The following is a 27840-nucleotide window of genomic DNA, read 5'->3' on the forward strand; positions in this document are numbered from 1 at the left end:
GTGTGTGTGTGTGTGTGTGTGTGTGTATACACATTTTTACAAATTAAATAGTAAAAAAATAAAATAATAATAATAATAATAATAATAATAATAATAAAATATATAAAATATACAGAGTTGAATATGTGCAAAACAAGTGGCATTTATATACAGTGTGGAGTGCATAAATTTACAGTCTTTAAATTTACAGTCTTTAAAAAATATTTGTAGATATACATTTTAATAGTTTTTTTTACACATTAGAAAAGAAAATCATAATGAACATACGTGTGCCTATATCATGACTAACAAAACAAACATATCTCTGAAGTTTGGTCTTTGTTTGAGTTTTCATGAACCCGAGTGTTACTCAGACAGCCCAGGTTTCCTGGAAAGAAGAAGGATTTAAGGACAAGAGGAAATGAGAGTGTAATCTTGAGTGACAGACCTCCCCACCAGCATGTGGATGTCTGTCGTCAAGCCTGAAGCCGTTATCAGTGACTGCAGGCGTGCACTCTTTAACACCAAAGTGCCCTGGAAGAAGAGACAGCCGGACGGCGAGCTTCAGACTGAGTGAAGAGAGGAAATTAAAATGCAGAGTGTCTTCACTGGTGGCAGACTCCTGTTGACTCATGAAAGCTGACACAAGACGGTAGCTATTATCGTTACTTAATGTATGTATGGCCATGCTGCAGACATAATAATAATACAGGCTAGCCAGGAGCACCGTGGGAAACCCCACGGTGGACATAAGTCTGCTGTGATAGGATGTGGTGCACTGGGCTTTTATTAAATGCTGAACACTGCCCACACAGTGTGATATACAATAATGGAAGCTCCTACCTTATTAAAGCTTCAGAAAAACTGTCTTTATAGGGAAAATGCAATTATGTGGCCATTAATCCATCAAAGGTACTGACCTGCCACTCGTGTCAAATATTTGTTTTTCTCTTTCATTAGTGTTTATACCTGAATGTGCCTGTATAACACTTACACATCTTCCTATAAAGACATTATAGCAATAATGACAACAACTTTACAAAACTTGTTTTATTAGTTTTAATCTTTTAACTTTATGCACATAGCATTGAGCAAAAATGTAATTATAAGCACAAATTAAATTGTATGCAACTGTCTTTGACTTGAAGAAATTTATTTAACATTTAAACATATTTTCTGCATATTCCAGAGTATAAAATAATAATAAAAAAAATGTGTTTACACTCATTCTTTCAAATAGATGCAAGTAAAACACAGCAAAAAATAAATAAAATCAAAGATTCAGCGGCACTAAGTCCTGTCGCTCTTACTTCTATTTTCACCTGTTTAGCAGGAGTGGAGCAAGCGGAGGTTTGCCCGGTGCCGCAGTGGTCATGTCAGTGGGATCCAGGGGTTTCTCTGTGAATGTCACATTCCTGTGGCAGCGTGCTCGCTGCTCGCTCAGATTAGAAGTTTAATTTTTCGCTGTAGAAAAAAGTTTTCTTCCCACGGAGAGTAAACAGCAGACGCTAATGTTTTTGTCACTTTTTATGGAATCAAACTCAAAGTAAGGTCAGTACTTCCATGCATATTATCCACTGTTGATCTGCACATGTCTGTTACCATGGGCATCGAACGCGCTTACGTCATTGTCATGAGATACTCTCACAAATGCAGTAATGCGGCATGCTTACAGGAAAGTAACAGTAATCTAATTACTTTTTGTGATAGTAATCACTTACTTTACTTGTTACTTGAAAAAAGTAATTGCATTATACTTGCAACACGTTACTGCCCATCTCTGAATACAACTAACTGAACCCCACTAACTGCGTGTTGTTAAACTGTGGGAGGAACCTGGAGTCCCCAGAAAGAACCCATGCAGACAGAGGGGTATCATGTAAACTCCACATAGGAAGGACGGTGGATCTATCTATCTATCTATCTATCTATCTATCTATCTATCTATCTATCTATCTATCTATCTATCTATCTATCTATCTATCTATCTATCTATCTATCTATCTATCTATCTATCTATCTATCTATCTAAAGAAGTAAATCTGATATGAAAGCAAGTGGAGCAGCCATTACATAATATTATTCTTAGAGTCTGTAAGCGAGACTGAAAACTCATAGTTTCCTGCAGTTGTGCAGTTGTCATTGTTCCGTGCTGAAACAGAATCGTTGCACTGACTGAGCAGAAAAAGCAGCGGAGCTCAACCAACCTTCTCTTCTCTGCAAAATGAATGAGGGCAGCGAGCCACAAAAAGTACACGGTTTCTTATGTCTGTAGTTACAAAGATATGGGAAGAATGCAAACTGAAGCTACAGTTCACATTATAGAAGCTGCTAGTGCAGAGTTGTTGTGCCTGTTCCTGCCACAAAAAGACATAAAGGCTGATTCAGGATGATTGCAAACAGAAACACAAACTTTGACACCAAATTCCTCGCTCCTTCGACCAAACACATCTCAGGCTCCTGTGTGCTCTGTCAGCAGATCTATTGTCAGCGGGATGGATTAAAAGCAGCCACATTTCCCCTGGGCTGACAGGCCCTCCCTGTGTTATTCTCTAGAGAGGACGTCAGCTCGGCATTATTAAGGGACCGCACCGTCTTAATTACTGGCTGTCATGGTCTCTACTGTTTCCTCGCTTGGAAAATTATTCTCTTCTGCAGTACTCGATCGATCTGTCCATCCATCCATCCTTAGAATAAAAGCTTATTTTTGCATCATCCAGTGAAGATCCAAAGGTGAATAATGACTGCTACACCTCTGCATCATGTAGCATTGCTTCATTTCACACTCAAATCACACCAGAAACACCAGTATGACAGAAGACGTACCCTGGGTGTGTACTGTTCCAAGCTGAAATGGGGAAAAAAAAGGTTTTCATTTTATTGTAAATATAGTGTATACTCAGCGGACTACCAGCGATGTCCTAGATTTAACCGTCTCGGCTGACACCACCTCCAGCACTTGTCTGTTGTCGCTATGAGAATGCTAACACGCAGACTTTCTTGAATAATTTACACGACTTTGTTTTTTGTAACTTTGGAGGCAAGAAAGACACAAAAGTGAGATCTTAGAAAAATATGACAAGGGCCTTCTCATCTACCGACATTATTTCACCTTTCCTGAAGGCAATCCTAGCTGATCACCTTTCCCATTAATCCCTTAGCTGTGCTTCAGGTATTATCCCACAGTGCTTGGAATTACTTGCAAATCGCTGCTTAAACTTTGCTTTTCATCACGTTGGATTTGGTGTGGACACCTTCTGTGTCATGCAGTAGCATTATATCATTTAGCACAAAGAATTACCACATTTGCATTACAGACTGAAAAGGTAGATGCTATAAATGAGCCTATTTTTCCAGTCTGTGATAAACAAATGGGACAAAATGTTACAATTCTTCAACAAGTTTAGTTAGTAAACAAGATATTAATTAAGTCTAATACATTTCCAAGCATAAAAGAAGCAAAAATGTTTCCCCAAGCTTTTGACTCCCATGGTTTTACAATTTTTTTGCTTTGATTTTTACTCTGATTTTTTAACTTTAATATTAATCTTTTTGTCTGGGTGTTTGAAAGCCAAATTAAACAATAATAAATAACATGAAATAATAAATTAAATACTGTACTATAGTTCCACAGTCATATTGGCTGTGGTGAAAAAAAGGACAATGATGCACATGTACGGGAACAGATAATCAGTTTAACCAAGTTCAACAATAATACCTTGAATTTTATTTGCACTCAAGAATGCACAAGACGCTACCATTTTTCATAGAGAACTTTATTGAATATATCTATATATTTATATATGTATATATTTATATATACCTTATATTTTTTGTCTTTACCAATGAGGATCAGTATATTGTATTGTATTGCTTCCCCTTTTCCATATTGTTCCTTCCGTGTATCAGTCTGCTGAGTGGAAATTTACTAGTTTTCCATCTGAAGAGCTTCATGTTTGACTTGTGTCAGCAGCCTAGGTGTTGGGAAAAGAACCTGGTGACTCACGCTGGCTTTAAAATGGCTTTCACATCAGGACATGAATTGAAAACGAAAGAACGAGATCTCTGCTTTTGAGCATGTTTTCATAAACATTTTGCAGAAAGCAAAACTACAAGATTAGGACGTGCTCTAGAGTCGATTTAGTTCTGTAACAAAGATGTAGTTTGTTGTACTCAAAGATTATTGTGTAAAAACCATAGACAGCACCAACACAGACCACATTTACTTTGCCAGCACTTAGGCTACTGAGCATATGTCACAGGCAGGCATAAAGCCTTTTATAGCCCAAAGTTACAGGTGTAGGAACTCTGAAACAATATAACATTAAGAATATCTATACATACCACCACCAAAATAAATAGATTAATATAAAGTCTATCGCTTACAGTTATACACTAGTCAGAACATTAAAAACACTGATTATTAGGCTACGTTGGTAATGTTTAGAAAGTAAAACATCAATTCATTTCCTACAACGAAATGAAGACAAAATGATGATGGAGAGAAATGAGGATCAGGGTTATAGAAGAATAAAATGGAAGGAGAGTAAAATAGTTTAGAGAAAGAGAAAACACCAAAGAAAAATCTAACATTAGGAAACAGGGCCGGGCGACGTGGTAAAATCTGCCAGCTGGCCATCGTCAGTCCAACAATCAGCAGTTGCCTTTATATTATACAGGATGGGCGTGTATGCAGCAGCCACTTCTCCCCCTAGCTGCACACACTCTTGTTCACTGCCAAAAAACCCCAAACAAAATAGTTATGAGAATTATTTTAAACTGGACTAAATTTGCAAGCTGTTAGACCCAAATGAAGCAGGATACCTTTCAGGTTCTGAAAGGGTTTTTAAGTGATCAGGTGCAGAAAACTATAATGTACTGATGTGCAACATGCAGCTAGCTTACATAGCATAGCTCTGGAATCACTTGTTAGCTTGGAAAGTTGTCGGACAATAAAGACTTTCACAGGAACTCGACATTCTGCAGCGCCATCACTACCATATAATGTCAGGTCTCCATGACAACTCACTCTCAAGAAAATAAACGCGAACATCCTAACGCTGCTAATTGTAACTGTGATTTACACCTCGACGTCTTGCCAAACTGAATTTTTATAGAGGCAGACCACTAAATTAGAAAAACTAAATGACATAAATAATAAACAGCTGACGGGTTATATGGGCCTATTGATCCAGTTGCCCAACCTTATTCGCAAATAAGACAAACGTTTCAAAAATATTTCTCTAAAAGACAACGGAAGAATTAATTACATGTAAACAGAATAGAAAAAAACATTTACACTAAAAAGATTATACACATTCAAAGTGACAACTGGGTAAAAAACAACAACAACAGCAAAAATAACAAACAAACTGTGGTCCAGAAAGTTGTCTAGTTATATGTAGAATGGTTAGAAAAGAAAAATTACTTTCTTTCAAATACTGACGTGCCCCTGAGCAAGGCACATAACACCCAATTGTCCCAGGGGAGCCACTCCTAAACTGACCCAACAGGGAGGCTTTTATCGGCCAGCTTCCAGTTCCAGCGTTGTGAGGGTGAAGCAGGGTGTTGCTGAAACAGAGCATGCATGCTCAGTCAACTTTCCCCGAACAAATCAAAGCTGATAAAATGAATAAGATGATATATAAATGAATTTACACACCCTCTCACTTTTGTTCACATGCTTTCCACGTGACACCACTGACTGTTAGTGTACATAAGCAAGAGAAAGAAAAATAAAAAGTCATCGAAACGAATATAAAAATATTACAAAAAAATGTATACCCTGCAATAACCATTACGATCATAGAAACACCAGCAACATGATAATAATATTCAAGGAGTTACAATCTCATGTAACCTAGAGATGATAATCACTCAGAATGAAAAGACAACCCAAAGATTACCATTTACAGACATTATGTGCTTTTGTTTTAGTGAATGGGTTGATAATATACTCAATAATACATTTATTATTCTAGTTTCAGAAATAGTATATAGTTATAGCTAATAAAGAGACCGAGGGAAGAGGAACGGAAGCTGGTGTGCGCGCTCGTTTCTCTTTCCCTCTTCCTCCGACTTTCTGTCACCGGGGTTGGGTTGAATTCATTTTCAAACGCAGCTGATTCAGAAGTGCAGTCTGACTTTTACATATCAGTCCAGTAATCAGATTTAGAGCACATGTTATGTGGTACATGTCTCGCTGTAGAATTTTCTTCTTAGAAATCTCAGGCAACATTTCATAAACCCCCTCAAAAATAGGCTTTTACTTCAAATCTGACTGAATGGTTAGAACGTTTTTTGCTTTGCTCACTTTTAAATATTGAGTAAAATGGCTGATCTCTTATATTAGAGTAATTTGTAACTTCTGATTCTAACTAAATCTCCATCCCCTGAGTGTAAACTGAATTGAACCCCACCATGTCCTTGGTTTTTGCAGCCCTTTGCGGGACATTCAACAGATACTGCCTTGGAGCCTTCGGTATCAAATCGTTATCATAAGCAGTCATACAAACCCTGGAATCAGTTTTACTCATTTAAAAACACACATAAAGTGCATAAACGTCCAGCTCTACGAGCGCTTTCAAATTTCAAATGGCATCCAACAATGTTTCCACTGCCAGATGACAAAATGACCATGAATCATGAGCAGGAAGATGTAAGTGAGTGAGTGATGGTGATTATGTTCCAACTTTAACCATGGTTATCACTTCCTTATTGTTGTCTTATTTTTAAAAATAAAGTTATTTTTGGCTCTTCCCTTATTAACTGGCAATTATGGCAAATAAATTAAAGTCTATTGTATTATGGTGTCTCTCCAGCATTTTCTCTGTTGGTCTCCAGAGCAGACTAATGTCAATCTAAGATTGTAACAATGTAACAATGAGAGGTTCTCTGGAGAGGCAGCTGAAAGATATACTGAGTCTGCTGTTGGGGAAGCATGAGAAGGGAAGCGCTGTCTGTGCAAATTAATTTTCAAAATAGTAAATTGGACACATTTTTTTTTTATGTTTGAAAAAAGATGTGCCAAATATGCATTGTGTAAGTAAAAATAGAATATAGTAATACTCAAATCTCATAAAACTATATCTTATTCATAATAGAACACAGAAAATATATCAACTGTTAAAAAGTGACATTTTACTATTTCCTGGAAAATAGATTTGGAATTTAGTGGCAACAACATGTCTCAAAAAACTGGGATGGGAGCAACAAATACCTGGAAAAGTGAGGATTATTAAAAAGAAACAGGTGGAGGGACTAATTAGGTTAATTCACATCAGGTCAGTAACCTGAGTAAAAATAAAAAGCTTAGACATGTAGGGTTACAATATCCGAATAATGTTCCTCAGCACAAAACTGCAAAGACTTTGATGACTCATCGTCTGCGCTACATAATATCATCAAAACTTTCAGATACTCTTGGGAAATCTGTGCACAACAAGGCAAAAAATCAATACGGGGCGACTGTGCTCTCTGGGCCCTCGCAGAGCACTGCTTTAAAAGCAAGCATGAATTTGTCATGAAAATCCTTGGATGTGCTCAGGAACACATCTAGGAATCATTGTGCGCAAACACAGATCAGTGTGCCGTCCACAAACACAGGTTAAATCTCTGTCAAGCAAGCTTAGATCATGTCAACTTCTCTTGGCCAATGCTCATTTAAAAGGGACCAAGTGGAAAACTGAGTGGTCAAATAAATTGAAATGTAAAATTTCTTTTTGGAAAACAAGGACATGGCATCCTCCAGACTAAAGGGGAAAGTAACCATCTGGCTTGCTGTTAGTGTTCAGTTAAAAAGGGAGTGCAAAAAGACTGGCACTAATGCAGATTTTAGAGCAACATAAGCTTCCAACCAGATGCTAAACCACAGAGGAGTTCATGTCTTGAACTCCCAACTTGAATTTCCCAACTGGAAAACAAAACAAAAAACTGACGCATCATGACATCACAACAAAGGAGACCCAGGACTTGAGTCACTAGGATCCAACATTAGATGTAGAACAGCATTCCTACGTCTAATATTGTAAGAGAGGATGATGCACACAAACATGGGAATGACCCAGCTTTTTCGAGACATACTGCTTCCATCAATTTCAAAATGACAGATTTTTCTCAGTTTAAACATTTAATATGTGTGAGTAAAATATCTATTTATGAGATTTGCCTCGTCTCCTTCCTGTTTTTTATTTACATTTTATAAAGTTTTCCAATGGTTTAAGAATTGTGGGCAACACTTTGGGAAACGCAAATCTTTCCGTTTAAACAAATACTAGAAAGATTTGATGCCAAAATAAGTTACTTGCTCAAACGATCATGTTGCCGTATCTTACTGCGACAACTGGCAGTGGAGTAATGGAGGCGTTAAGACTAAAGCTTTAAGTCCATGGCTGTTCCTTTCCTTAGAACTGTGGTGAATGCCCATCTGTCACTGTAAATACCTTTGACACACAGTGAAAAATAATCAGGCTCACAGTGCGGCAGCCTCCTCTGATCTACGTTAGATATGGCTGAGGTCGCTCTCTCTCGGGTCCAGAGGTTAAGGAGCTACTGTTGACCTTCAATTGGCAGTCAACTTGTCACTGAGCAGCTTGTTACTTGGCAGAATGTACCCGTCTGTGACGCTCTCGTCCTTTTAAAACAGAAATGGAAGAAAGAATTGTGACTTGTACCATCTGGCCACTTTATAATTTAATTATTATGTTAAAAAGTGTTGCAAAGTTTAGAATACCAAAAAGCAAGGACTCTGTGTCTTGCTTTGTGAAAAGAAAATGTAGATTTAAGGCCAATCCGATCTAAGATGTGTACAAATTAGTGATTTGTAAGTGGGGTTTATAATCATCAAAGCTTCCTTTACTGTTTCTTTCAGGATTTAAAAAGATGTCCTTGTAGAAACTGACAAAACTGAGATAAGGGAAATAAATAACGAAAGCGTTCCCCTGCCTCCTCGGCAAGGCACCTAACTGCTGCATTGGGAGGCTGTTTTATTACACATCTGGGAGTTTTGTATCTCTATGATTTAGTGAGTAATTCAGGAATAAAAAACAGAGAAAAGAAACATTTCCCGAATCCGCCACTGTACCCCTGCTGTGCAATTAACAAAACAGGTTTCAAAGTCATGACAATTTTTAAGGCGGCTGTCATGAATTTGCTCTTAGCATCAGATGTTTGATGACTGTTTATAATATTTATGGCAGCTCGATACCTCAGGCTCAAGGACAGAAACCTTATTGTTGACGTGCCACCCACACATTTACAGCCCTACTCTTCCTCTCTAAATTCCATCTCTATTTCTCCTCTCCTCTCTCTCTGAGTTTAAACTGGTGTCGTTTTCCTGTTTAGTGTATCTGAGTTGCTATCCCGGTCCCTTTTGGCTGTCAGTCGGTCCAGGGTTCCCACGTTGCCCCTGTCCCGCTCCATGGTGGCTGTAGATATCGGGGCTGGCTGGGTGGTCGGAGCAGCTGATGTGGAGGTATTCAGCGGTGCTGCGTTCTGGGCTACAGCTGCCGCTGCTGCCAAGTTGGACTTGGAGTGGGAAGGGAGCGTACTGCTGCTTATCACTGCTCCTCCTCCTCCTCCTCCTCCACCGCTGCCACTGCCACTGCCACTGGAATCTTTTGGGAAGTAGTTGTGGAGCTGGTAGAGCGTGGCACGGTCCACCGTGCCATAGAGAGGTGGGGCACCTCCTCCGAGGCTGCCTAGCTTGGAGTCCCTTGAGAGGGTGTACATGGAGATGTCTCCACCTCCTCCGCTCCCACTGCTGCTGGTGTGGTGGGGGTTGGGCAGAGTGGCCACAGAGAATGGCGGTGCAGATGGTGGCAAGCTGAAGGTCTTGGAAGCTCCAACGGGCGAGGTCTCCTGCGAACGCGGCGGGTCAGTGGAGCGTGAGCTGGAGCGCGAGCGCCGTCTGAAACGGTAGCTGGGCAGACGAAGCATGGCGTGCGTTGTGCTCTTGAAGAGGTCAGTGCGAGAGCGGCAACGGAGCTCCTTGTTCTTCTCGATGTAGATATTGACAGCGAGCACGCCGACCATCTCGGCCAGGATGAAGGACAGACCGCCAAAGTAGAATGACCAGCCGTAGGAATAATGCCACTTCTTATCCTCATCCTTCTTGGGGGAGATGTCGCTCAGTGCTGCTGAGATGTACACGATCACTCCAATGATGTTGCTGAGGCCTAAAGAAAGATACAAGAGAGATACAAGTGCTCCTCTGAGTCAAATTAACCTGCTGGTTCATTAAATTGTTTTGCAGACAGGCTTTCTGGAAGTGCTTCCTCTCAATTACACTGAGAAGAGGCATGCACAGTATGACAGTCAATCTGCACATCATACATAAGGAGATTAATCTAACTCTACGACTGATAGATATAGGTTCATCCTGGCATGGGCACTGCAGATTATCTTAAGCTGTATAATGTATATGCTAGGTCGTGTTTCATGGCTCATGCTACATGAATATAATAAAAAAAGAAGCATCTAAGTGTTCAGAAATTCTTTTTAGTAACAGAATACAGAGATTTTAAGGACACTGTATCTGTTAGGGATTACAAAGTCAGCCGGGGTAAAATACAAACTGCCCATTTTAGTGTTAATAAAAAATGTAGCAAACATACCTTCAAACAAAATCTTCTTTTCAAACTCTGACTGGAAATATAGATTTCTTTTCCCAAACCACAGTAAAGCTGCAGTCTTACCTGCAGCTACAAAGAGAATCCCACCACCGAGAATAATGTTCCTTTTGCTTTTATAGAATCCGCTGGAAGCGACACACACTCCACCCAGAAGAAGCAATATGGCACTGAGGATGGGGAAGATGCTGGAAGCTCTCACCACACCTGCACGAGACAGCAGATGAGAGCATCATTGTTTTGGCTGCAGTGCTGCTGTTTACAGTCTGTGCACTTGAATCTGATATACGACTGAGTCTGTACTTTTCTAATAGTGGTTCATTAATGCGTTTTCTTCTTGAGGTTCAACACCACTTGAAGGTGCAAAGTTAACAGCCTTGTGACACTTCTGAGGAATAAAAGTGTTACCAAGGCTTGGCACAGCTGACACTACAAATTGGCTGTGGAACAGCAGATGTCTTTTTATATGTTTCCTACATTATATTTTATATGGCACATAATGTCTTTCGAGTCCCCGAGTTTTTCCAAGACTAAATAAAAATAGTTAGATGGCATGTCGTCTTAAAACTAGAGAAGAAAGCTATTTTTTTCTTTTCAAAATGTGAGATAATAAAAGTTATGGGGAACATGATGATTTTTACACTGTAAATTGAAACTTAATGAATAATTCTTTGTTACAAATACAGTAGCCACAGCTCCTCAGCAAGAGTGCACAATCGGCAATTTTGCTGGAAAAGGCCGAATTATATAAAAATCCTTTTCAGCATATCCTTCTGCAGATGCTTCATAGCTATAAACAGAAGTGATAACAGAGAGACGTTATAGAAGATGAAAAGCTCCATCTCAGGCAGGAATATGTGGAAAAGCAGAGCTTTCACATTTTCAAGGTGACTTCTAAAGCTTTGCCTCTGAGCTGAAGGTAAAAGAAAAATGCTGTGATAACCATTCATTCACAGAAGCTTCTGTCAGACATGCACGTTAAATTTCACGTCTCATTTTTTTAACAAGTCAAACGCACATGTGAGCAACGTTCACCTCTTTGGGAAAAAAACATGGATTATGATAAATTGTTGGTGCGATTTTTGCAAACCTGCAATTGCATAACGGCTCATGCATATAGTTCTATTTGTTAGAAATGAATGTAAACTATTGATATTTCATTTTGCATGAAAATTAGTGTTAATGATACCAACTAACTAAATGTAAACTGAATTGCTAACGATTCTAAAAACTAACAGTGAATACTTTCTGAACATGCTGAAATGCCTGACATTAAAAGGGCAAAGGGATGATTGTTGTTCCTCATGACATTCAAAAAATAAATAAATAAATAAATAAAATCATCATGCAACACACAATGAAACAAGACAAAAATGTACCTGCAGTAATGGTGGTGAGTGGACTCAACAAAAGGAAACAAAAACAGGCAAAACTAAATAAAAGGGGATAAAGAAAGACAAAGACAGGTGGAGACAGGGAAACAACAGATACACTAGGATGATATGAAAAGAGAAACACAAGTAAGAATATAAATTGTGTTTTACTTTGAAAACACTGGTGGTTGTCTGTGTGCATGGAGTTAATGTGTGGCTCTCTGATTACAACCATTTCAAAACTAAACACACAACCAATCAAATATTGTCTAAAAACAACCAAACAGATATATGCCTTTGGGTTTTTCCAGCTCATTAAAGAGTTGGTGCTTAACCCTTTTAATTCCAATCACACTCTTTTCCTAAACCTAATAAGTAATTGTTCCAAATCAGCGAGTGAAAGTAAAAAGCCAGTAAAAAGAAACAGAATCAGGGAGTGACAGATGTGAAACAACTGCAAAACTGAAGTCGCCATACCTCAACGTTACACAGTTAAATCCCTTAAACCTTCAACTCCAGACACATGTTTTTAAAACAAGATCATTTCTTAGGCGCCAGTATAGCCACATTTGATGGTTGATGGTTTCGTTGCAATAATAAGTCCAATATTTCTAAGAGAATCTGTGTAGACTGCTATTTTTTAAGGAAAAAACGCCATCAGCTCACCATCTGCTACATAAGCATGATATAACCTCTTTTTTGGCCACAGACACAATTTCACTGGTTGAGCTGTGTTTCTGGGTAAAATAAATTAAACTCACTGGCCACGTTATGTATCAGCTGCTTGTTAATACAAATATCTAATCAGTGACACACATACCACAAGAATATTTCATGATTATTGGCTCCAGATGGGCTGGTTTGAACTTTTGAGAAACTGCTGGTCATTTGGGATTTTCTCACACGACAATCTCAAAGATGAGGTGTGAGCAACAGATCTCTGGGTGAAAAGGTGAGCTGAGTAATTCAAATAACCACTCGCTAAAACCCAGGTATGCAGCAGAGCATATCTGACACACAACCTTGAAACAGCAGCAGAAGGCCACACTGGGTGCCACTGCTGTCAGCTACAAACAGGAAATGGACACTTTGTACCAACTAAGCCTAATTTCAACACCACCATCTATCGGAGGATGATTGCTGACCATGTCCACTTCTTTAGGACGACACTGTACCCATCTTCTGACTGCTGCTTCCAGCACAATAATGCACAAGGTCACAAAGCTCAAATCATCTTGAACATGACAATGACTTCACTGCACTCAAATGGCTATCCATCAATCTCTATGCCAGCTACCACAGGGCGAGAGGCGGTGTACACCCTGGACAGGTCGCCAGCCTGTGGCAGGCCAGCATCTCAGGCCTTTCTCATTAAATAGGGTTGTTATTGAAACTTAGATGAAACTAAAGAAAACAAACCCATCTAATATCTCTCAGGACTGTCATTCACTCTAAATTTAAAATAGTTTCCATTATTAAAAAACGAATAAAAAAGACTGTGAAGTGCAGAAAAGCAGACAGGAGAATTTCAGATAGTATCACTGCACCTGTCACAGAAATAGATGTCTTTACATAACGTATAAAGCTGGAACATATGCGTTGTAAACCAAAAAGGTTCAGGCTGTGCGAAGCAGAATCTGCTATCACAATGGAGGCAGGATGTGAAACCAGAATCCTGAGCTGAAAATAATCCATTAGTGAAGGCTGTTCTTTCAATTCCTCTGTGAAAAAAACAGCAGCTTTCTGCACACCCCCAGACTCCCAACCCCATGCACCTGGGCATTTATACACACATGCACACTCTGTACAGACACTTACACACACCTTCAGGAATGCTTCGCTTGAATCTGACATCCGTGCATTGATATCCGCCCACCATCCCCTTCTGTCCTTTCTATCCGCATGTGATGGAGACTGTAGTGTGTGCAGTTCTGTTTGCTAGTGTATGGTTATCTAATGTCTCTCTTCATGTTTGTGTGCATTGTGTATTTCTAAGACAGTGTGTGTATGTGTGTGTGTGTGTGTCACTCACGCAGCAGATACTCTGCAGCATCTTGGTCATAGTCTGCGTCGTCTGGGAAATGATTGATCTGGGAACACACACCCCTCTTCAAACCTGAAAAAAGACAGAGAAGAAGAAGAGGGGGAGAAGATGATGAAGGTCAAAGAAGAAATCCCACGAAGACATAAAGACAGAATGCACCAAAACAGTAAATAACAAAGGTAAAAGCCAGAAAAGAGGAAGACAGACATGGGAACAAAAAAGAAGAAGAAAAAAGAAATTTTAAAAAATGGGGACAAACCAGGAAGAAAAAGGTTAATATATATAGATATATATCTATATATCTATATATAAAGATAGATAGATAAAGATATAAATATATAGATATAAATATATAGATACATGTATATATATGCATGAATAGAGTGAGAGAGAAATGAAAATCAAGAAGATCACAAAGGCCAGTAAGGTGAGAGATATTAAGACAAATGGCCCAATGACACAGCAAAAGACATATGCCCTAAATGTTTGCAACAACAACAACAAAAAAAAAGCAAAACCATAACTTGAGTCATGTCACATATGCTACCTATACATTGCTATGTTTTCTTCTTATTCTCTTTCCCCCTCACCCCAAACCTTTCATAGGGAATTGTGGACCCCCTCTCCAAGCTTGATTCTGCTGGAGGTTTCTTGCTGTTTAAAGGTAGATTTTCCTTCCCACTGTCACCAAGTGCTTGTTCATGTGTTCATGTGGCTGTTGGGGTTTCTTTCTAATATTATAGGATCTTTACTTTAATATATAAATCCCCTTGTGGTGACTGTTGCTGTTAATTGGTACTATGAAAATAAAGTGGAATAGTATTGTATTATTGTGTGGGGGTTTTGTGTACTTTAAGCCAAAATAACAGCAAAAGGTTTGTGCAGCATAGTTGCTGTTTTTGGACTGGCATTGGATGGTTGGATAATTTTAACAATCACCCTTTATAGGCCAGAAAATAATAATGATGGGGGGTGGGGCAGCTATTTGCATTTATATGATTTATTGTCTGGGTTCAACCAAGAAAAAAAGAAAATCAACAGTTGTAAGCTGTAATTTTCTCTGAAACACAAGCACTATGTATCGTTTTCCTCCTGCCTATACGGCGCATTGTTCTGGGGCCTTGGTGTTAATTGTGTGCCAGGCTAAGATGCTAAAAATATTCCTCCATATTATTACTAAAGACAGCAGCCCAGCAGCCCTCCTGGTGTACAAACTGTTTTATAAGCTTGTGTTTCTTCTTGACACACAACGGTTGTTTACCTTGACAGGTATTTGTGCATTGCATGGACAAAATTAACATCAGGAGAGAAAAAGAGATACCTGTGTATCCCGGAGGGTAAAAGCAGTAAAAAGCTCATTTCACACACACAAAAACAGAAAGAAGTCATAAAAAGCCTTAAGCAAATTTATACCTTTTCAGGGCAGACCATATTAAATTATTAACATGCAAAGTATCAGGAACTCGGTTAAAAAGAGAAGAAAATACACAAATGAACCCAGCTGTCAATACACTGGTAGAAATCTGCTTGCTATCTTCAAAGAAAGAAGAAAAAAATATGCAAGGCAGCAACAAAAGCAGTTCCTCTGACGCATCTGACAAGACAAAATAGCTAAAACAGCTCCTAAACTTCCACGTCAGATGTGAGTTCCTGCTACAAAGATGCTCTGAGACGGTTTGGCCTTTTAATTCTTGTCTGTTGCTTTTTGAACATTACACTTAAACCTGAAAATGAAAGAAGGCATTTACTGACTTGATAATATAATGACTTTTATATTGAAGGTTTAGGATGTGTAGAATCTGAAATGTGAAAAACACAAATACTTTTTATTTTCATTGCTATCATATTTAAATAAAATATTATCCATTGTAGGCACAGCAACAGCTGCTCATCTCTTAATATCTCAGATAATCTGACATTGGTGTTATCGGTGTTCTGCACTGTGAACAGGTGACAACAGGATGCTCTGTGGTCTCTGGTTACATTCATGAGCATCCTATAGCATACAGTAATAGCTTCTACATCCACTATATTCACACAATGTAAATGAGCAGGAACTTTATAGCCTTGCAACTGCATCTTAACACACAATCTAGATTACTACATTTAAAATGTTGTTATAATTATGTTCAGGCACTGGCATCATGCTCTGCTTTAATATGGGAATAGCCAGCTTTGACTTAAAATGAAGAGTTTATTATCAAAACAACAGTCTTCCCTGAACTGTGACGAGGGTGCTTTTTCTGCCTAAATCAAAACAAAAAATTTAATCGTTAATCTAATCGGTTTTTTTTATTAATTACAAATTTAATACTTTAGTCAACAGAAGATTGCTATTTCCATCAGAAGGCGATTATATTTGGCAGTTTTGTTCTGGGACTTTGCTGCACTTCCATGAGCCTACATGAAGACAGTTAGAGCAGCAGTGAGAGCGCCGTTCAGAAGAGAGTAGAACAGCACCAGTAAAAACAGATATATTGATCGAGTCAGACAGAGCATAAAAGAAGAGGTGGGGTGGAGGTGTACAACATGTGTGGCTGAAGCAGGTTAATAGCATGTCCTACACGGCCTGCACACCCCGGACCAAATTGTTTTGTCTGTGGTCCAAACTGTGGAGCTTTATTCACTCGAGCAGAAACCAAACTGCAGTTAGGGTCTATAGATGTAATTTGTTCAACAGATGTAATGCAATAAAATGTGGCTATATTATTTATAGTATAAATGTCATTATAATCAAGCCAAGCAGGCAGCAACTTCTAATTCTTGCACCTTGCACCTTACCAGTCATATGCTACTACGGCTTTATACAAATTACAAAATGCTAATGTACTGATGAATAAAATAGAGAAAAGTAGAGCAACATAGACACTGTGGGTGGATGTGGCTGGGTTACTGAACAAGACACCTATTTATGTCTCATGAGCACACTGACCTCACCAAGACCCTCTGGTGACAAACACATGAGAAACACACCAAAATTCATCCCACAGCGCACTGAAAGCATCGCACAGTCTCAAATATGCAAACAGACACACAACCAACTGTACCTTCCAGGCAGCAAATCCTCCAGAGGCCAGAGTGGGTGAGCGCCCCAGGATCCTTCTTGTCCTTATTGTTGGAGTCCTCCTGTGATGAGTTGGCTGTGCTGTTGCAGATGAAGGCCCGGGCGTACAGCCAGTAGTCAGTTCCAATAGCCACTGTCATCAGTGCAAAAGCTGCAAAAGCTCCCATGGTGGTCAACAGCACCTGGATCCCTCGCTCACACCACACCATGGCTGGGCGGGGAAGGAAACTGATGTCTGACAAGAACACAGAAAATAAAATCAGCCGTCTGGAGAAGGCAGGGCTGACACATAATACTAATCAAGTTTAAACGATGACATTATTGGGATGCAGACAGAGCCATGAATATTTTCCTGTTAATATAAATGCCTTGCTTGTAGGATAAGTTACCCAACAGTACTAAAATAAAGGATTGCAACTATAAATTTAGTAATACTACTACTCTAACGCCATGCATTTGTCCAATACTAGTGTTACCTGATAGCATATATGCTCTTGTCCAAATATGGTAACTCCTGGCTCTAGAACCAACATGGCAACAGTTAAAATACTCGAGTTAAAAATACAATCCAAACCCGTGGGTGATGTCATGGTGGCTACAGTCATTGTTTATATACAGTCTCTACCTTTTATACAATTCTCTGTTTTAATGACTTCCTGATCTTACGGTAGCTGATATAGACATTGAAACTGATGACTTTTAATATCCATAACTTTTATGATGTAAGGTCTTGTTTTTGGAAATTTGCCTTTATTCTTATTTGAGAGAGAAACAACTAAGAAACAGCTAAGGGTATGTTAGAAAGTCATCATAAAAAACATTACAAAATTACACCAAAAATACAAAGTTCAATCCCACTGTTAAGTGTTTAAATGTTCAAATGGCTGCAGTCTTGTATAAGCCATTTAATTCCATCACAATTCAGTGGTTCAAATATACCCTCAATGCCTATGAAAATTAAAACGAGAAGCTAAAACAGGTAATTCATAATTCATACACTGAACTGTCAAATATATTTATGTATTAATAGAAATACTGTCCCTCATGGGCCACTGTACGGGACCTGTGAGAGCTGCTGACGGGGTTTACTCTTTCTGTTGGATTCTGTGTGAGCACACTGGAGCAATTTTTAATCAAAAAACCACACACATGCAGCCTGAAGCAGTTAAAAAATGTTGGCAGCAGGCAACCAGCTAAGAACAAAATACCAACCTCACTGAATCAACGGAAATACAAAAGTACAAATATTGTTCCAAAACTGAACACAGAAAGGTAAAATTGACCCAAATACATGGGGTAAGAAATTAAAATAATGTTTGACAGTGCTTCATTTCATACATCTGCGGGGGATCTCAGGAGCTAGTCATATTTAAATTCTGACCTTTTTCTACAAACCACTTCCAGAGAAAATCACAATAAAAGGTATTAATATGAGCAAGGTTTGGAGGAGGCCTGAGGAAAGGAATTGTCTTTTTAGGTTAATGAGAAGATCATCTGAGGAAAATATGTGCAGAACAAAAGGGCAAATGCAGACGAAGAGCAAGATAGAAGTCTTTGTGCACTTTTTTTTATAATAAGCGACAACAAGAGTGGCTGAGGAGATGGGAAGTAGACAAGTGGAGAGGAGAGAAGAGATACAAATCTGAGCTCAGAGGTGGACAGTGAGAGGGATGACAAGAGGAAAATTGAGATACAACACATCTGTCGTGCTTCAGGAAACATAAATGAAAGTGGATGGAAGCAGGGTTCCTGCCTCTGTGGGGCTCCCCTGTCAGATTTTAACCATTTCAGCTGAAATGGAGAAAGTGCTGGGATTCTGCAACGCTTCAGGTTTGGCTTCTATTCATCTCAAACAAGAGGTTAATGTAAACAATCGATCACACAGAGAATACGAAATCCGCTGAGGGCTTTTAAACTAGTTGACTAATTCAGCTGTCCTGCGGGGGGGTTTCCATGGCAACAAACGTCCCAAAAATAACAGAGATCGTTGATATTTTAACCCCGAAAGTGACCCGCCTGCTTGAATATGCACAAGGTAAGCGTCATAAAGACATCACGGCACTGGGGCGGCAATAACAATCCAACAAAAACCAATAAATTTTTAATTTGCACTAAATTGTCAAATTTTTATTCACTGGATGCCGTACTCATTAGACATTGTTTTATTTTGTATTTGCATTATAAGTTTAAAGCCTAACACTGATTTTTAAATTGTGTCACATGTTTTTAATGATTAGTTGAAAGGAATTGTTCAAAAATACATTATAAACATTATAAACGTGATGCTAATATCCAGCATCGCAGTGTTTCCTGTTTCATTTTACTTAAAGAAATCAGTACAAATCAGAATAATTATTCAGTACACGTGTATTTATAAAAAGGCCCAATATTGCTATCTGCCCATATTGCCTTTGCTGAATGATAGTCATAAACTGAAAACATTTTATTTACATTTTCAAAGATAGTGTAATAGAGAGTAAAGAGTTAAGTGAATCGGTTAAAGGGAGGATTTCAATGTTTCTTTGGAACAAATAAACAAACAAGAAATTACAAACAATTAATAAAACTTTACTCTTAAGCAATAAAATATTATTTAGTAATTAGTTTGTAAGAAATTGTGAAGCAGTATGTAAAAACAAGGCTAATGTTCAAAATTGTCATTACTTTTTTATATTTTCTAAAATATTTTACCTTCTACATCCAGATATTATATTACTGTAGAGTCTTTACCTTATGATATAAAGCGCCCTGAGGCAACTGTTGTGATTTGGTACTGTATAAAAACAATATTGACTTGAATTGAATTACCTGAAGATGTTAAACTATGTCTGCTCTTTGAATTACTACAATTATATACTTGCTTGTAGCGCCTTTGTACATCATTAAACTTCTGAGAAAAACTCCACTAGATTTACAAGAAATCTGCTTAGTCACAATCCACACGGCTGGAGATGGATCATTTGCCAGCATCACTAAAGGGGCAAATTTCACTGGGTGACTGGCAAGGTCACACCCCTGGGCAAGCGTGGCTGTCCTGAGTGGGGGTTTCCCCCTCATAGACGAGGCGTTTGCTGGATGATGACCTGGTGTAAATGAGTGCAATCGTTTTTGGTAGTTTGTGCATCAAGCTGTTCAATAAACTATTGATACTTTGACCCTGAAAGTGATGCACAACGTTAAATACACGAAGGGTATTTAAGATAACAAACATTTGAAAAAGTTGTTCTTGACTTTGTCATTGTTTGGTTGTTTTGTGCACTTGGTCATCAACTTTGGCTGTCTTGCTACATCAGAACTTTCTAGATGGTTACTGAAAAGTTACACCTAATTTATAAATGCCTAACGAATAAAGTCTGATTCATGTGTAAACATAATTTAAATGGTTACAATAAAGTTGAAATTTTATGGATATATGATAATTGTTTTTGAGAGTGAGGTGGGAGGTACCTGGAGACTGTGGTCCATGTCCTCGTTCTCTCAGCTTGGCATTGATTACTTCATGATGTTGTATGAAATGTTTTGTATACAAGTGTCTTCAAAATGACATTTTTACAGTCTATTACTGAGTCGGATAAAATACATTAAAAAGTTATTACGACATATTACACAATGTGATAACAATGTAATTAAAAAATATTAACAATTAGTAACCAATATTGGTAATATTTACTAATAGTTAAGTAGCTTTTTAATACAGTTTATATTTACAATGAATTTACATTTTAAAATCATTATTCAAAAAAACAAAACAAAAAAGACAATTACCAATTATCAGTTTAGGCATTGGTATCAATTAAATTTTAAAAAAAATCCTAAAAAAACTTACTGAGTTTTGAAACTTCGTATCAATATCAAAAAACAATCTTGGGCCTCTATAACTTGCATTCAATCCTTTAATATATAAGAAGATACCCTCTGTGGTTTATATGAAAATGTCTTGGCTTTCAAAATTAAACTTTTTGTTTGTGTTAAATAAGACGATTGATGCTAAAATGAATGAAAGATTGCGAGCGCAGCACACTGACATAGCAACCTGGCAGGAAGAGGTTTCCTCTATATTCACACTTGTCATTTACACATTTTTTTCCTGGACATCTGAAAGCTTCCGATTAAGTAAAGATCTATAAATACATCTTTTTCACATTATAACCAGTTTGGCTTGGTGAATGAACTGTTTCCACCTGGATGATCAAACATGTTTGTCAAACTCTAGCTTTATGCCTGTGCAGTTTTCCCTACAAATACTTTAGTAGTAAAAAATAAAAATAATAAAAAAGACATTATTTAGATTGCAGAGCTAAAGGCAGTTCAGGTAACATTGTCACTTAAAAAAAATTATATTTCAACATATAAAAAAACTGTGTTGCATCCAGTGACACAAGCCTGTGTATTCTTGCTTTGCTTGACCCTGACTGGCTCTGGCATTAGACCAAAGCAAGGTTACTTTGTTAAATTAAAATTACTGTCAAATGTCAGATGGATCATTTCAATATTTCAAATGCTGTGTAGTTCATTCATGAAATTTGTGTTTAGCAGCATGGATTTTCTCAGCTTCTCATATGTCAGCAATCCCCTCAGTCATCCCTGATCCTAATATGAACAAACATTTAGCTTGGTTACACAAATGCCAGCACAGATTAATCGAAGCTACTCGCCTTTTGAATCCAGACATCTGCACACATCTGTACTTGTGTGTGTGTGTGTGTGTGAGGGTGGTTTCCTGCATGACTGTACTGATCCAGGCTGGTTTGTGTGTCTTATTCCTTGAATGTGCATGTACATGGGTGTCATGTTCATGCACATCAGAATCCACATGTGCATCTGGTTGTTTGTGTGTGTATGAACACACGCACATTTGCCTGTTCTTGTGTGTGTGTGTGTGTGTGTGTGTGTGTGTGTGTGTGTGTGTGTGTGTGTGTGTGTGTGTGTGTGTGTGTTACCTGAGGGCATGTTTCTCCCTTTCGCCTCCATCTCCTCTCCCCCCTGCTGCTGCTGCTGCTGCTGTTCTTCTTCTTCGTCAGTGAAGAGCTCTCCGTAGCCCCGGTCCGAGCCGCCTCCATCCACCGTTTATCCGCTTTCTCGCCCCTGCCTCTTTCCTGGCTCTTCTTCTGCCAGTTCTTTTCTTCCTAATAGTTTCTTTTTAAATCTTCTGCCTTTTCTTCTCGTGCGTTTCCCCCCTCTTCTCCTTTTACCTTGAGCGCTCTGTCGCTCCTTTTCAGCAAGTAGGGGATACTTCACTTTGTGTCCTCTCTTCTCATTGAATTGTCATGGCAGTCATCTTAGCTACTGAGAGAAGCAAGAAAGAGGTGGAGGGGAGGGGAGGGGGGGTAAAGAGCAGATGAGAGAGAGAGAGAGAGAGAGAGAGAGTGAGAGAAAAGACTGAAAGAGAAGGATGGAAGTAAAAGGACAGGAGAAGATGCGGGAGAGAAAGGAGAGAAGAAGATGAGAAGATGAGAGGTGGGGTGGGGAAGATGGGGGATTTGATTAACGAACGTGACATGAGTCTTGAGAGCAGGGGATGCTCCTGTACAGAAACATCTTCCGCACAAACATATTTTCTATATGAGCATCATGTGTCATTGAAAAACAAACAAACAAATAAACAAACAAACATTCAAAACCTGATGCCGGCGGCAAAAAACAAGCCCCATGTCAAACAAGAGAAGCGGGTTTGCCTCCACATAGAGAGAGAGAGGAAGAGCGAGAGAGAGGGGGGAGATAAAGCAATAGAAAAGAACAGGCAATGCGAGAGAGCGTGCTCTATTCCATTGCCATGGCAACAGTGAATTCCAAAGTCTACGGTGGAGCTGGCGAGTGTGCGTGTGTGTATGCGTGTGTTTTATGTGTGTGTTGGTGGAGTAGAGGACTGGATGTAACAGCTGAGAGGATTTTGCTGAGATAAAAAAAAAGAAAAAGAAGTCCCTGAATTCCACTGGTGTGCAGAGGAGCTGGGATGTCACACACCATCGAAAGCAACGCACACGTGTAGGTACGCGGTGGTCATACATGACTGCATACAGTACAAGAGGAATGAACATTCACAAGAGAGATGACAGACGTGTGAGTCATTAGCGCAGTGGTCACAGTGTCTCGGCATGTTTCATCCATCCAACTTTCTTCCCGTTGGTGCGACGGCTTAATCACGCGCGCTTAACACTGTGTCATGTTTTGAAATGCACAATACAGCGGATCTTTCAAAGCCGAAAGATCCTGAGCGAGGAAAGATGCGATGCCTTGCCCGAGGGCGCTTCGGCAGAGCAGCTGCTTTCCTGCTTGAACTGACATCCTTAGATTTCAACAAGCAGAGTCTTCCTGAAGTGAAAATCCCCATCGGCACTGACACTGGGTCAGGTTTTGCTTCTTTTTTTTTTGCTTTTTTAATGCAAGCTGTTGCCAAAAACTGCAGGGCACCTAAAATCCACATGAGAGACATCTGCAGCAGCACAGCAGGGGATGCTGAGTTGTTTCAAGTCAGCAGCACATCTTGAGGCACATCTGACCAAAAAAAAAATCCCCATTTGAACACTCCCAAGAAAATGACAACACTGGTCCTCTGTTCAGATACAACAGTTGTTAACATTTATCTGAAAACAACTTCTAACACAGCACTGGCATTCCTCACGCATATCTACATATACTAGAAAGGTGATATATAATATGATCTTATGAATGGCTAGTAAGTCTAGTATCAAAGTATTTGATTTGTAACTCCAAAACCTGTGCTCTGTTCCTGATATTTTTTAAATTTGACTTAAAGAACACGGGCAGGACGATGGTGTGACAGTTGGCACTGCACAGCACGAAGGTTCTGAGGTCGACTCCACCACGTGTCTGGGGCCTTACTGTGTGGAGTTTGCATGTTTGTGTGGGTTTTCTCCAGGTGCTCCAGTCCACTCACAGTCCAAAGGCATGCGGTTAGTGAGGTTAGGTTCACATGTTCATAGGTGTGAGTGTGAATGGTTGTCTGTCTATCTGTGTTAGCCCTGCGTCAGACTGGCAACCTGTCCAGGGTGTACCCCGCATGGTAGCTGGGATAGGCTCCAGCCCCCCTGTAACCCTGCCCAAAAGACAGTATAAGAGAAAGACGTAGCTCCTGGGTCTCTCCACTGGTGAAATGTCTTGAAACTATATTTCTTTTAATGGCCACTGGGGTGGAGGAGGCACTTGACATCTGTAAACACTTTCCTAACGAGTTCACGATCTCAGTCACTCATTTTGGGTCACAGTGAATAAAACATTAAGTCCATTTTGGTCACTTTAAGTCAGAAGATTATCCAGGGCATGCTCATTGGTTAAGAACATGTGACATACAAGTCATTAACCAGCATAGACAGATCCATCTCTTGCTCGTCACATCTGGTTTGAAAACACCAAGATCGTGTTGGTGAACATGCTAATTAAAAGACTATGTCTGTCTTTTAAACAGATGACTTTGTCTGGCATTGTTATGGGAACACACGTTACCAGTACAAAGCTGCATCCACTGGTCTGACTGCAGTGACTAAGGTGCGAAAATCTAAGGAGCTTGGAAAGAAAAGCGTCTGGACTTCTTTGAGTTGCTTGAAGACGTTTCACCTCTCATCCAAGAAGCTTCTTCAGTATCAAGAATCTCTTTCCTCTACCAAAAGAAACTGCATGGGCTTTGCTGCTTACAGGGGCTCTTCTAAGTTAACATAAAGTAGTGAGTCAAGATTATCGGCAGAAATCAAAGCTTTTTTGTGGCAGCAAGTAAGCAAAGAGCCCATCCAGACAAAACTGTACAGAACACTCTAAAGCTCTTCAACACCTCTGCCCCCACCAGGGAATGACAAGGAAAAATTTAGTATCGCTTCTCACAATTTTTGGCTCACGAAACCCTTTAAACTTGCAGTCAAAGTCCTCGTGAAAACGCCAAGGTGTGAATGTTGATCATGCAGCGTTTAAACATCTCTTCTGCCTAGAACAAGAAAAAGCACCTACATGCTATGCTCTCATTCTTGGATTCCTAAAGAGAACACCTGAACCATGAATCGGGCTTTCATGCTCACAGATGAGCACAAGCTGATATGCGAGGCTCCCAAATAGCACCTCTCTGTACACCTTATCTTTCAAGCATCTAGCCAGAAGTAACATTTTGTGAAGATAAGTTCTTGTCACTGTTGCAAACATTAAAAGCATGAATATTGATCTTTGGGACATAATCAGATGAACGGTTTGAATAATTGCAAAAACTGTAAATTATAAGGTTATTGTAAAATATTTGTATGAGTTTAGCTTTTTTATTGCAAGAAATGTAAACATCTATAACCAGAAACGTAGCTAATGTACATGAAGCCCTTGATTTTCCCTTGCTTTTTAAAATCTATTTAAATCCTACAGTGGAGTATTAGGGATGTCTGTGAAATAAAAAAAATACTAGTGATTATTATTCCTGTTTTTTTTTATGCATATAAGATAAGAAAGCTGCATCTAGGTCTGCATCAGGTAAACATGCTGATTTAATGGTAAATTGCAGAATTATTGCAGCATGATAGAAATTGCAGGCGACCTTTTTTAGTCAATATCAAATTCATCTGCAAAAATACATTTGGTATATAGACCACAGAATCTGTCCTTCTTTTCAAATGACAGAGTATTATCAAAACTGTAATACAATGTGAGTTTATGAACAGCCCATCTAGTGGTCATTAGAAGAAGTGCACTGCACTCAGCATTCATCTTGATTGCTTCTTTTTTTAACCCCCTTTGAAAGCCCTGCAGGACCCCTGGGAGGCCTGCAATCAGTAACAGCAATCAAAACACAAATAGGAACATCAGACATTGTTATTTTGTACTCAGAACCCTGAATATAAACCTGCTTTTTCAGACTGACAGCGTGCATTAGGAGGGCGCCTCCTCCAGTAGCAGCACAACATGGATAAACACATGTTGAAAGGGCTCGCCGGCAGCAGCACAAACACAGAGGAGGAAAGTTCAAGGACACATCAGCCACACTCTGCATCAGGAACACAAGCAATGGTGGGAATCCTGCTATGAATACAGAACAGAAGAAGAACGTGGACAAACTGTAGCAGCTCACTGGAGCAATGGTCATGATTATGACAGCAACAGAGGGGAGCAACCATCTCAAACCATCAAGTTCAAGTCCGGGGAAAAATCAGCATACAATTACTGTGTATATATTACATAATTATTATACTGTACACACACGTATGTCTTTACAGCCTAATGCTTATTTAATAGACGCACTTTGCAGAAATTAGTATTCGTTCTTCCAATCTCGCTCCCTGTCTGTTTTTATTTGTTTTTGTTTGCATTTCACACAACACACCACCACATTATTACAAGCAAATAACAGATATACTGGCTTTTGCCACTATTTTACCTTTGTAGACATGATTTTCTGCCTGCCCTTAATTCCATATGCAATCACACAAACTCCCATTTTCCTATTTTATAAACATAAAGTCTGGCATTGGTTTATAGGAGTGTTAGAGTAAAATTGGTGCTTTGAGAGAGTTATGTACTATGATGTTCAACTTACTTTTAGAAATAAAAAAAAAATGTTAAATTCTAATATTGACCAAAAAGTCCAGCTGGAGCAAAGTGAAACTTAATATGCGGGGAGCCCGATCACTTGGCGTCCTTGAGTAATATTCGATACTCAGACAGAGAAATCTAAATCCAGACTCCTGCCCAGAGAGCCCACACTCTGTATATCCCCCTGCACAGCGGATCCTACACATGCCATAAAACACATTGTTCTCTAACAAAGCACAGCAGAAACATATCAGTCAAGCTGTGATGGGTCTATTTGAAATAAAAGTGAAATTTTCTGCTGATGAAAATAAATCCCTTACACTCAGAGACTGTTTATAAAGGACTGAGTCGAGCATTTAGTCCGTTCCCTCTACATACCTATAAGTTTGCTTTATCTCATCCTTGATCTTGTTTCCACACTATTCACTATTTTCTCTTCCCTCGCTTTCATCGTGGCTGTCTTACCTTGAAAAACGTCCTGTTCCTCGGCTCTCCTTTAGTTACTTTTACCTTTAATGTGACACTTTATTCTGCAAAAGCTCCTTTAAACGTTTCCTTGTAAACACGCGTACAGAACGACGCGCGATCGCTGCCACACGATTTTATCCAGAGTACAATGCTTGCATGTGGCGCGCTCTTCTACGGTCTAAGCCGATCGGATTGACGCGCTGTCATATAATCAAGGTAATACATATGGTATTACATAAGACATAAGACTGTCGTTTGAATAATAACGTGTATTAATTATAGTCTTACCTCTGGAAAAACAACTTTTTGCAGCGGTGCTCGTGCAGATTGTGACGAAGCCCGTGATTGGAGAGAGCGAGAGAGAGAGAGAGTGATGGGTTGGAAAGAAGGAGGATGCTGGCTGTTTTTTTTTTACACACTAGTGTTTGTAGCGAATGCAGCTCTGATCATGATGCTGATGGTTGGGGGTTTTTTGTTTGTTTTTTTGTTTTTTTTTGAGATTTAATCAGTGAAGGAACATTTTGTCACATATTGGAGTTTCAAACGTTTCTTGAGGTTTTACAGAGCTGTTAGTTTCCGGTGTCCTCAGTGAAAATGGTATAGAGGCTTTAGGCTGAGAGAACAGGTGTGACTGAGTTATTCTTGTGACTTAAGTCAAAAGTCACAGGATGGGGCATTTTCGTGTCTAAATGTGCCTCAGATCTAAATGGGGAAAATCAGGTCAGATCAGAGCTGAACAGCAGGGGTTGCAAAAAATTCTTAATC

General features: G+C 39.2%; 1 protein-coding gene across 5 annotated transcripts; it reads right to left on the reverse strand.

Moving 5' to 3' along the window:
* Positions 1-3736: 3736 nt before the first annotated feature.
* On the reverse strand, positions 3737-27445 carry cacng8a (calcium channel, voltage-dependent, gamma subunit 8a). 5 transcript variants are annotated; one of them, XR_014917445.1, is made up of 7 exons: positions 27364-27445; positions 22029-22374; positions 17072-17323; positions 14013-14096; positions 10674-10814; positions 5642-10154; positions 3737-5550 (listed from the first exon to the last, which is right to left on the reverse strand). XR_014917445.1 is itself a non-coding variant. In XM_085445744.1 (6 exons), the coding sequence occupies exons 2-6, from the start codon at positions 22057-22059 to the stop codon at positions 9295-9297; spliced, it is 1368 nt and encodes a 455-aa protein (XP_085301870.1). In that variant the 5' UTR covers positions 22060-22371; positions 27364-27445; the 3' UTR covers positions 3737-9294. The 5 variants fall into 5 exon arrangements, 4 of the variants coding, with proteins under 4 accessions (XP_085301870.1, XP_085301868.1, XP_085301871.1 ...); XM_085445744.1 differs by having other exon boundaries at positions 3737-10154; positions 22029-22371; XM_085445742.1 differs by having other exon boundaries at positions 3737-10154.
* Between the last annotated feature and the right edge of the window lie 395 nt (positions 27446-27840).

The sequence above is a fragment of the Copadichromis virginalis genome, linkage group LG22 (assembly GCF_057382275.1).
Source record: "Copadichromis virginalis isolate Kocher_CV1m ecotype Utaka linkage group LG22, C_Virginalis_male_GT1.1, whole genome shotgun sequence".
Lineage (NCBI taxonomy): Eukaryota > Metazoa > Chordata > Actinopteri > Cichliformes > Cichlidae > Copadichromis > Copadichromis virginalis.

Coding starts and splice junctions, on each gene's coding strand:
- cacng8a (XM_085445744.1), bottom strand. CDS start 22,059: ATGGAGGCGAAAGGGAGAAACATGCCCTCAG. Junction 17,324..22,028: donor AGGGAGAAACATGCCCTCAG/GTAACACACACA, acceptor TGTTCTTGTCAG/ACATCAGTTTCCTTCCCCGC. Junction 14,097..17,071: donor GAGGATTTGCTGCCTGGAAG/GTACAGTTGGTT, acceptor GTCTTTTTTCAG/GTTTGAAGAGGGGTGTGTGT.